General features: G+C 38.1%; 1 protein-coding gene across 1 annotated transcript in view; it reads left to right on the top strand.

Moving 5' to 3' along the window:
* The window catches only part of LOC114813292 (zonadhesin-like), a 60,836-nt gene that overhangs the window by 2,833 nt on the left and 45,833 nt on the right, over positions 1-12,170 (top strand). The window contains exons 4-9 of the mRNA XM_039912740.1: positions 2,111-2,358; positions 3,117-3,294; positions 4,816-4,924; positions 8,199-8,290; positions 8,504-8,674; positions 9,282-9,458. Of these exons, the coding sequence (XP_039768674.1) occupies positions 2,111-2,358; positions 3,117-3,294; positions 4,816-4,924; positions 8,199-8,290; positions 8,504-8,674; positions 9,282-9,458 (975 nt within the window). The remainder of the gene's footprint in view (positions 1-2,110; positions 2,359-3,116; positions 3,295-4,815; positions 4,925-8,198; positions 8,291-8,503; positions 8,675-9,281; positions 9,459-12,170) is intronic.

Below are 12,170 nucleotides of genomic sequence, written 5' to 3' on the forward strand. Positions count from 1 at the left end.
GCCTGCTGGAGGAGACATGCCTTCCACTATATCTTCCCTTGCCCTTTATCACCCCAAATTGGAAGGGAGTCACTGACCTCTACCAATACCTCTTCTCCCTCCTCCTTAGACTGCAAGCCCCATGGGACTGTATTACACCAAGCCCATAACTTTCGCATTATCCTCTGTTCATCTGTCTCATTTGACCCTTATATTCAATCAGTGACCAAATCCTGTCAGGTCAACCTTCGTGACATCACTAAGCTCCACCCTTTCCTCCCCATCCAAACCGCTACCACGTTAATCCTATCACTTATCCTATCCCACCTTGATTACTTCCTCAGCCTCCTTACTGACCTCCCTACCCCTTCCCAATCCAGTCCATACTTCACTCGGCTGCCTGGATCATTTTTCTTTTTCTATACTCCTTAAGGACTTCCAGTGGTTGTCCGTCCACCTCCACGTCAATCAGAAACTCCTTACCATAGGCTTTAAATCACTCAATCACCTTGCTCCGTTCTGCATTACCTCATTGATTTCCTACTACAAACCAGCCTGCACACTTCACTCCTCTAATGTCATCCTGCTCACTGTACCTCAGTCTCATTTATCTTGCTGCCAACCTCTCATTCGCATGCTGCCTCTGGCCTGGAGTGTCCGCCCTCTTCATATTTGAGAGACAATCACTATCCTCACCTTCAAAGCTTTATTGAAAGCATATTTCCTCCAAGAGGGCTTCCCCAACTAAGCCTTCATTTTTTCTTCTCCTACTCCCTTCTGCATCACCACTGGATGCAGTCCCGTTTTTGATGCTGTCCTTCCCGTGGACTATCCCTGCAAGCTAATTGCTACCTGAGAGCTGGCTCTGAGAAGATCAAAGGGTTTGACCAGATGAAACGAACTTCATGTATACATATACGCGCACCAGCAGTGCCGTTAATGCTCACTGAAGTGTAGCAAATCTGAATGACACAGACAGAAAGTAGCATGAAGAGAATGGTGCCAGATGCTTTCTAATTATTTTCAAATTACCCCAGTTTTAATCAAAGGCAATAAAAAGGTTTCTGCTTCTTTTACTTTTATGTAGCTGATCAAACACATTGAGAGGAAGCATTTAAAAAATGTTGCTGTTCCTTAAGACTTTGGAAACTAGCTCATCATTATTTCATGGCATTCTTACATCTGTAAAATCTGGGATGCTCAGTGGAAAAATCAAATGTGGTAGTATGTCAAATACCGAGGAAATTGCAGTTTATTTTCTCAGAGCCAGAGTAGTTAAGTACTAGCTGCTATTTTTATGATTTTTCAGGTCAGACTGGCTAGGAAAAGCACAGTATAATTTCTGGACCACTTACCTTTTCATTCCAAAATATTCATTTCTACTTGAGCCCCTTGGGGAATAAAATGTATAGAAACATGAAGAATGATCAAGGTCTCAGGCCTAATGGTTTTCAAGTTGAAGATCTATAAGCAAGCAGACTTGAACTCCTTTGAACCTCTACAATTCATTTTTCACTGCCTTCACTCCACTGAAACGTACTATTCCACTTGAGGAAATTTAAATGGTTGCTCATTCCTTTAACTAGGAATATAACTTCAGTGCAACATTGAAGGCCACTGTGCTGAAAAGTCTTTTCCAGAAGGAGATGCATTCAGTCCACGTCTCCTTAGGTGGACTTATCTTTCTAGAGCAAATATCACTTCACTTTGGAAGAGGAAAATGTCTTTGCATAGGATTCATTTTGAAACAATTAATTTGAAATATATTATGATCTTTAATAATCTAACTTGGCAAATCCCCTTTCACAAAACCAAAAATATTTTCTTAAAAACTAGATTATTTAATCATCCAATAGCAAGAAGAAGTTCTGGCATGAGTATGGTATATCAAGATAGAAGAATTATCGTCAAAATCCATTTCATGGATACGTATAGTCAGTGCATAAACTTCATAAATTGCATATTTTCAAGAAAATGACTCTCAATCTAAAAGGAAATCCAAAAAAACCATACAAATCTGTTTATGATTAGGATAATATTCTATATATAGTAAGCACTCAATAAATGCAATTTATTGACTGTTGTAGGGAGTAGGAATGGAGTGATCATACATTTATTTTATGCCTTTCAGATCGGGCTATTTGTACAGCCGCAGGAGACCCTCATTATTCAACATTTGACCATCAAGTACATCATTTCATGGGAAACTGCACTTATACATTCTCCAAGTTGTGTAATGACTCCAGTGACCTTCCTTCCTTTGACATTTTCACCACCAATGAACACAGAGGGGCAAACACTAAAGTGTCCTATATTAAGTCTGTCCATGTTGTGGCTTGCAATCATACAGTTTCCCTACAGAAGAACAGAAGGATTAGTGTAAGCACATACTTTATATCTCTACAATTCTTCAAAGCTAGAGAATCCGTTAAAAAAAATTCCATTATCAAATCTGTGGGAAAAATATAGGGTTACATTCAGAGAGAAGAGTGATAGAACTTTTTTTATGTTTGTTGTTATAGAACAATGTTTCTTTTAAATTAAATCAGATTAAATATTCAAGATTTACAACTAGAAAACAGTTATGGCATTTGAGTTTTTCATGCCATTTGTGATATAGACTTTATTCTACAAAAAGTGTGTTTGAATCTCTCTAACATGGAAATGCATTTAGGTAAAACATTAGCAGTCAGTGATCTCAAACCTCTAGTTTATGGGATTGATTTTCAGGTCTTCTCTCCCACAGATCTCTGACTAGCACCACTCAGCTTTGTGCTAAAGATTTAACCTGTAGGAGTTCAGACTTGTAAAGTGAATGAAATATGGAAGGCAAAATTGAGGAAAATATGATATTGCGTAATACTTTTTTTATTCCAAATTTCTGCTTCAGAAGTCCACATTTCTCATTAAAATGTCTTCTAATGAATCATCGTGAGATTTAGCTGGGATGAAAGCCATTTTATAATTACTACCAAGCCCACTTTACTGTTCTGTCAATTGACCTTCACCTGGTGATAAAAGCAATTTTATTTTTCTGTCTCTTAGAGTAGTAGCTGCCCATAGGACAGAAGATAGGTTCAACCTCAGTTTTTTACCTCAGCAAAGTAGTTTATAATTATCCGCCTTGTGCAATGCAGGTTGATGGAAGAAGAGTGAACTTGCCTGTCTCAGTTGGAGAGGAGTTAAAAATCCAAATCAGCGGTAGCTATGTTCATTTGCAAACCAACTTTGGCCTTTGGGTCAGATTTGATGGTGATCATTATGTTGAAGTTTCTCTGCCTTCTTCTTACAAGGGACAACTTTGTGGTTTGTGTGGTGAGTTTTCTGTTTGGATCGTTTTATGTTTCTGCTAGTAGAGATGAACGATTCTCAAATGACTCATATGAATTGGGAATATTCTTTCCATTTTTCAGATGTTATTCAAATCAGTAGCTGGGTTTTCTTTCGTGATTATCAGGGGTAGAGAGCAAGAAGCAGCATAATGAAGATCATGCAGTTCACTGTTAGCCCCTTGTGTTAAAGCTCCTCGTGTTAAATTCTTTTCACTTTAGGAAAGCAGACATGAGGAATAGCACCATCAGTATTGTTGTCACCATGAAGGAGAACGGTGAATATAAATTTGGGTTATCAAAGAAGGACTTTCTAGCCATATCTCTGAATCTATCCCTAACAGGCTCACACAGAATAGAAACTACATTTTTCTTGACTTTCTACGGCCAGCCCGACAGTCACTGCTAAACGATCTTTTTCCATTTTCAGTGCTCCAGTGTCTTGCTTAGTGCCTATTTATCAATTGTTTTATTTTCTCTGGTTTGATTTAGAAAATTGATGTGAAGAAGATTTAGATATAAAAGGATGAATCCCCTATACAAAAGATTGTCATTCTTAAATGATGATTAAGCAACCGTTCTCCTTTAGCTGCACAGAGATGCATCAATAGCAGATGTTGAGGGCAAATTTATTATTAATGAGCAGGAGTGTTAACAGCAGTCAAAAATTGGTTTATGACCAGAACAGATATTTACTTTTGCTTGTGTAGAGCTTGTACATAACCAGAATCTGGTTAGTGGACAAAATGGCCCCAGCAAAATCTGGCCAGGATCTCTGGATGCTCAAAATAAGTCCAGTGAGGCAAATCAATCAATTGATGGTATTTATTTATTCAATCATATTTATTGAGCACTTACTCTATGCAGAGTACTTTGCTGAGTGCTTGAAAGAGTATAATAGAGAGTTGGTAAACATATTCCCTGCCCACAAGGAGCTTAGAGTGTCTTGGCCTGAATCACTTAATCAGTGGTATTTATCGAGTCCCCTCTCAAGATCGCACCTGGAGAGTTTCCAAACTCTACCAGTCTTGGCTCTAGGAGGGAGCGCCAAGCAGAGGCTTACCTACTCCATTCCTAGCTTGAGCAGTGGCTAGCAAATAGAAGGCAATCTGCTACTGTGCTGGGCAGCAGCGGCATGGGAGAGAGTTGAGGGCGGAGCCTCAAGTTTACTGTGCATAAGAAGACAATGGTAGGCCACTTCCATATTTTTACCAAGAAAATTCTGTGGGTACATTACCAGAATGTTCGCAAATGAGGTGGGACATTCGGGGAGAGATGCGTCCAAGGAGTCGCTATGGGTCGGAGATGACTCGACGGCATAAGACAAGACAATTTATTGATCGCTTAACGTTTGCACGGTGGGCACCCTACTAAGCACTTGGGAGACTGCAATACAGTAGAGTTGGTATACCCATCCCCTTCCCTGAAGCCAACAAGATCTTCTACTGTCCCAAAAGCAATACTGGGACTATGAGGGTATGATTATCATTTTATTTCTCTCTTATAGGCAATTACAATGGTAATCAAGAGGATGACAACCTAAAGCCCGATGGTGGTGTTGCAACAGACTCTGTAGAGCTTGGAAACAGCTGGCTGGTGCCACAAAACAATACCATGTATGTGTAAAAAAGTAGCATTAGTGATAGTAGTAACTGTACAACTACTAATAGTGATGGTATTTATTAAGTGCTTACTATGTGCTAGACATTGTACTAAGCACTGGGGTCAATGCAAGGAAAATAAGTTGGACAAAGCCCCTGTCCCATGTGGGGCTCACAGTCTCAAACATCAGGTAGGTAGTAGAGTGAATCTTCCAGGATGAAATATCTGAATCAGAATAAATATTGAGTGTCCAACTGATCTATCTGTACAGTATATAATTTGCAAATATAGACATGAGTGCTGTACATTGTACATAAAGGCTGAAATCTAACAAGTCAAGATGGCTGAATTCATGATTGTTCATTCATTCATTCAATAGTATTTATTGAGCGCTTACTATATGCAGAGCACTGTTCTAAGCGCTTAGAATGAACAAGTCGGCAACAGATAGAGCCAGTCCCTGCCCTTTGACGGGCTTACAGTCTAATCGGGGGAGACAGACAAGAACAATGGCAATAAATAGAGTCAAGGGGAAGAACATCTTGCAAAAACAATGGCAACTAATTGTTGGCCTTACTGAACTCATTAAGCAAAATGATGACTAAAAGCAGTATACATATCCGTGGGAAGTAGCATGGCCTAATGGATAGAACACAGGCCTGGGAGTCAGAAGGATCTGGGTTCTAATCCTGGGGACCTGCCACTTGTCTGTTGTGTGACCTTAGATATATCACTTTCCTTCTCTGTGGTTCAGTTATATGTAAAATGGAGATTAAGACTGTGAATCCTATATGGGACATGGACCTTGCCCAAACTTTTATCAACCCCAGTACTTAGTACCTGGCACATAGTAAGCACTAAACAAATACCATAAAAAATCCCCATCAATTGTCAGAGTTAAACAGTTACACAGTTGAGTAGGACTGTGTCATTCCTTAGGCCAACAGACATACAAATATTTAGCCTGAGCAGGGAAAACAAAATAGAGCATCTTAAAATAAACACAATCTAGTTCTTTCCTCTTTTAAAAATATGTGTTCCACACATATCTAGCCCTCTTATCTGCAAGAAAGTTTGATTTGTCTTTTTGGCTTTTGAGCCAGGAAGATTTTTGATTTTCTTCATCTGAACCTTCAACTTTCAGATTGTTTCCTTTATCTGGGTCTCATTTTACCTGCCAAATCATAACACAGATTCTACTGATTCCAGTGAAATATATTTCTCCCTGACTGCTACTTACCAACAAATGGGGAGTCCTTTAAAAAGGGGATAATATATAATATTCTGCTGCAATACTATTTCCTTCTTTTCTTCTGCCCATCACCATAATAATGAATAATTATGGCATTCATTAACTTTTACTATATGCTAAGCATCTAAGTGCTGGGATAGTACAAGGTTACCAGGGTAGACTCAATTCTTGTCCCACATGGGGCTCACAATCTATAAGTTAATCACTCCATCATATTCACTGAGTGCTTACTATGTGCAGAGCACTGTACTATGGGCATGGGAGAGTACGATGCAACAGGATTAGCAGACATGCTCCCTGCCCATAATACGTTTGCAGTCTAGTTAGGAGGGAGTAAGATTTAATCCCTGTTTCACAGATGAGGAAACTGAGGCACAGAGAAGTTGTGACGCCCAAGGTCAAAGAGTAAGCAAGTGGCAGAGGGGAAATTAGAACTCAGATCTCTGACTCCCAGGCCCTAACTAAGTAGCAGTTTGGTTTTGGAAAGGAAAGGGAGGATTTTAGCAGTGCTGTGAATGTAAAACTGACAGGATTTGGTGACCGACTGACTATTTGAGTTGAATGAGGGAGATGAATCAAGGACAATGCCAAGGTTATGGGCTGTGAGTCAGTGAGGATAGTGGCATTGCCTACAGTGATGGGAAAGAGAGGGAGAGGACAGGGTTTGTGTAGGAAGATGAGGAGTTCCCTTTTGGACTTGCTAAATTTGAGGTGTCGGAGGGAAATCCAAAGTAGAGATGTCCAGAAAGCAGGAAATATCTGAACTGGAGATGTAGATATGGGAATCCTCTGCATAGAGTGGATAAATGAAACAATGGGAATAATGAGTTCTCCAAGGAAGTGAGTGTATATGAAAAATTGGAGGGAAGCCAGAACTGAGCATTGAAGGGCTCCCACAGTTAGACGGTGGGAGAAAGGGAAGGAGTTGGCAGTGGCCTAGACTTGTTTTCTCAGGGCTGAAGGTCTCTTTAGTTAGATGGCTGGAGCTATAGTTGGGACCTACTTGAGTAAATTTAATGCTGCCCTGCTGAGGGGTGAATCCAGCCTCTTCTCTGAATGTGAGATTCATTCACATCCGTGGATGTGGTGCATATAAATTGATGGTAAAACCATCAATTTTGCATAGAACATGAGAGCTCATTCATGATATAGAACGACATGAAGTAAATCGTACATCATAAATCCATACAACAATAATTGCATTTGATAGAAATTGCTCTCAGAACAGATATTTTGCACACAAAGTGCCTGGGGGGGCGGGGAGGGGAGACCAGAGACTTCAATAGAATCATCCATCAAGAAAGGAGAGAGTGTTTAAAAAAAAACATTTCTTGCTTCATCCATCACACTATCAGTGACTGCTGTTTTAATCCATTTACCTCCAATGACTATGAAACTGAAGGGAAAAAAGATGCATATATAGTCATTGGAGAAAACTTTCTTTTTTGTAAAATATAATTTTGTTAGTGGTGGCTTCCTCATGCCATTACCCCCAAAATTTGGAGGTTCAGATTAGATAATCCAATCATTTACTATTGGTGATTGCCATATTACAACTCATAGTTTATTTTCTAGTATTTTGTGAGTTATTTTTATTAATACTTAAGTAATAAAAAGGGAACTCAGAAAACCATGGTTAAAGTATCAGGTACAGTAAATAAAAGTCAGTAGATTAAAATAAAATCAAGGATTGACACTATGAAGACTAATAATCTATAAAAACTGTGGTTTGTTAGCTCCCTACATAGAGAGGGAAAGGTAATTAATTAGATATGCTGTAATGATTATATAGAAAGCTTCAAGATATTAATTTTTCAGTGTTTCTAAGTGCTCAAAGGATAATTAACAACTGTCAAATACTATATTATTAAATTATTAATAATACTATATTATTATTATTATTAAATGATTGTAGCATTACAAATAAATATATTTCAACTATTGAGTGATTTTTAAAGGAACAATCATGGAGAAAATTTTGTTCTTGAAAAAATAATCATGATGAACTTGAAAGACAATTCTGTATCATTTTTCAGATGCTCCAGTGGATCGTTAAATATTTGTGACCCTGCATGGAAGAGTAATGTAAGCGAAAATACAGCTTGTGGAATGATCATTGACCCAACAGGTATTTTTTAGAAAGCATATTTACAAAATATGATAAGTGCTAAAATATAATTATCAGGGAATAATACATCATTCAATGTGCTTATTTACAGTTTAGTTACAGAAAAAAAACCCACTAAGCTGAAATTATAAGGCTCTTGTCATATAATTATGTCTACTGACTGACCCAATAAGCTGACTTAAAAATAAGATAATTTCTACTGGTGCTTTTTAGAGAGCACTGGTCAGTTTCCTGGTGCACCAATAGAATTTTGGAAATATGGAAAGAAAGTTACCAGTCACCAAGTACTAATGAACATGCTCTATCAGCAAGTTAGTCAAAGAAGACTCTTACATGCTTGGAAAGAGAACCAGAAGAAAGGAAGGAAATTAATATACTGCTCATGTAATTCTTGGTCCTGGAGCTTCTGGGATCCCTGTTCATGCCATAAAACTGATACAAATTTACAACTATTTTACTAAATGGAAAAAGTCACAAAGTCTAATTTCTGAACGATTCCAGTCTTATATTAGTTGTCTTTTTGCATATCTTTCAGAGTCTCTGCAGAGAGACATTGTGATCTGGGTATATGAGCGACTATATAAATGAGCATACCGTAGATCGTTCTTTAGCACAAAATGTGCTGTTTCACTGAATATTATTTATGACATCCATAAAATAATGATAATTTTCAAGAGAGAGAAATCTGTGTTACATTTGTCACCAATTCTACTCTATTTCAACCTTCCATGTAAAATAGGTGTACTTGAAAGATTGCTAGCTTAAATGCCACCATTTCTGTTATTATTTTTTCCAAAGCAAATGAGCAGTTACCAATTTAACTCTCCTTGGGGATCTGTATGTACAAGCCCCAAAAAAGTATGGTTTGTGAACTGGCATGCTAAGTGAAATCCAGGGAGGCGTAATCAGTATCCATTGATCAAAGAGAGAAAGTTATGCTGAACTTCTGCTCTTCTCTTAGTTCCTTTCTGCTCCTTGTGTGTCTTCTCAGGCATCTTTAAGAACTGCCATGCAAAAGTAGCTCCAGAGACATTCTTTGACAACTGTGTGTATGACATGTGTCTCACAGAGGGGCAAACCACATCTTTATGCTATAGTTTGCAGTCCTATGCTGAAGCATGTCTGAATGAAGGGATCTGTTTAAACTGGAGAAATAACACTCTCTGTCGTAAGTACCTTATTTTGGGGGAACACAAGGATTTTGTAATTCCTTAAAAATGAACCAAACAAGAATGTCTTTTATTTTTGTTTTATTTGTTTTAATTATGAGGAGCAGCATGAACTAGCAGAAAGAGCATGAGCCTGGAGTCAGAGGACCTAGGTTATAGTGCCAATTCTGCCACTTATCCGCTGGTTGACCGTGGGCAAGCCACATAATTTTTCTGTGTTTCAGTTACCTCATCTGTAAAATGTGGATTAATTCTATGTGGGACAGGGACTGTGTCCAACCCAATTATGTGATATCTACCCCGGCATTTAGCCCAGTACCTGGCAAGTAGTAGCACTTAACAGATACCATAATATGGATTAAACAGATTCAGAAATGTTTAAATATGGTACTTTGAAAATGAAGAAAAGGACATGGAAAGCATATTCATAATTACACTTATTCTTAATGGGCAATCAATCACTCACATCATTTCAACAATAATTCTGACTCCCTAATCTACATAACTATAACTCTGATATTTGTTATGTTTCTATGCACAAAGCACTGGGGTAGGTACAGGATTATCAGATTAGGAACAGTCCCTGCCTAACATGGAGCTCACAGTCTCAGTAAGGGGGCAGAACTAGGTATTTAATCTCCATTTTAGACAGGAGAAAACTGAGGCCCAGAGAAGTGAAGTAACTTGCCCAAGGTTGCACAGCAGAAAAGTGGCAGAATCAGCATTAGAACCAGGCTCTCAGTCTTGCAGGTCCTTCCTCTTTCCTTTAGACCACACTTCTTCCTTGTGCTATCTATTTACATCTCCAGCCCTGTCATTTCACCTGTAATACAGTCTGTATTTCCTTCTTCATCCACCTGAGAAAGACACTCTGAAACCCTAAACTCAACATTACCAAGAAACTTCCTTCCTAGAATTTTTTCCCTCCCAAACTTGCTTGACTTCCTAACTTTCTCATCACTGTTGACATCCACACCACCCTCTTTGTAGAAGAAGGTCAAAACCTTAGTTCTCATTTTGGGTTCTTCTGTCATTTATCGCCTCTCCTATCTGTCCTTTCAGCTTTTTAAAATAATGATCACAACACATCACTCCCCTCCTCAAAAACTCCATTAGTTACCTATTTCTATTTGCACCAAACAAAAGTCCCTAATAAAGAACTTCATCAGCTCTTTACTTTTAATGCTTCTATATCTTTTCCTACAATACTACAAGTCACACACATCTCCCGAGGAAGTCTTCTAACTGATTTTCACTTATGGCTCTCACATCACTGACCTATTGCTTGGATCTTTTCCCTCTTATTTAGTACTCCCTGTTCTCTGCTCCACCAAATAGCTTTGTTCTCCATTTCAACACCTCCCTAAAAATCACATCCTCCTGGACTAATTAATCCCACATCTTCCTGAATGTGCTCTCCCACCCCCACCTTTGGTTACCTGAGAGAGTGCTCATATGAACACCCATTTATTTTTGTGAGCATTTACTTATCCTTTTTTATCATTTATACCTAGTCTCCTTTTTTTTTTTAACCCATTGTCTTTTTCCCAGTTTGTCTATTTATCTCTCCCATTAGATTGTTAGCTCCTCAAGGGCACAAACAGCACCCTTTGTTTCTATTGTTTATTTCTCCAAGCAGTTAGTACCATGCTTTTCACAGAGAGGCAATCAACAAATACTGTTCATAAAGGATGAGATCACTCCAACCCACCTATTAAAAATATGAATACTTAAGTAATATACCTAGCACAGGATCCTCTCATTCCAGAGGCATGCTTTGATTCTTCCTCTTGGATGTTATGCATTGAATATCCACTCTGCCTTAGGTACTAAATACTCATAAAATTGGTAGAACTTCTGTACTCAAATTAGATGACATATGTTCTATTGGAGAATTAACATGAATCTAAATTGGTGTAGTGATTAAGGCAGAAAAAAGGACTTTAGAAGCTCCTTCCGCTGACTTACTGTATGACCACAGAGAAGCAGTGTGGTGTAGTGGAAAGAGCAGATCTTGGGAGTCAAGAGAAATAGACTCTAATCCCGGCTTCACCACTTGCCTGATGTGTGACATTGGGCAAATCACTTTTTTTCCTATCTTTCAAAACATGTTTATCCAATCTGTTATATTGTACTTTCCTAAGTAGTTAGTAGATTGCTCTGCACACAGTATATGCTCAATAAGTACAATTGACTGATTGATGCTTTTTTCTTCAATTGCAAAATAGGGATTAAATACCTCTTCTCCCTCCTGCTTAGACCCTGAGCCCCATGTAGAACAATAACAGAGTCTGATCTGATTTAATCGTATCTAATCTTAGCATAACATTGGAGCAGAGTTAATGCTTAACAATAAACACCATTGGTGATGACGATAAAAAATATCAATAGGCTGTCTTTACCTGAAATGGTTTTGTGGACATTAAAACTTGAAGTTTCAAGAGTAATCACCATAGAGGTGATTGAAATGTAGGTAGAATAGATACAAAAAAATAGTTGATGTAGTCATGCTCTCAAACATTATTTCTGCATTTCCTCATTTTTAAGTTGGAGATGAGAGCTCAGATTATGGATTCAATACTTCTTAAAAGAATCTGTGGGATCAATATTTGAAAAAAAAGATTTGAAATGATTATCTTCCATATAAATAACTAGCACTATGTATAACATAGATGTAAATTAAGTGAACATCTCAACACAAATTATTTCAT

Source organism: Ornithorhynchus anatinus, chromosome 7 (genome assembly GCF_004115215.2).
Source record: "Ornithorhynchus anatinus isolate Pmale09 chromosome 7, mOrnAna1.pri.v4, whole genome shotgun sequence".
In the NCBI taxonomy this organism is placed as follows: Eukaryota; Metazoa; Chordata; class Mammalia; order Monotremata; family Ornithorhynchidae; genus Ornithorhynchus; species Ornithorhynchus anatinus.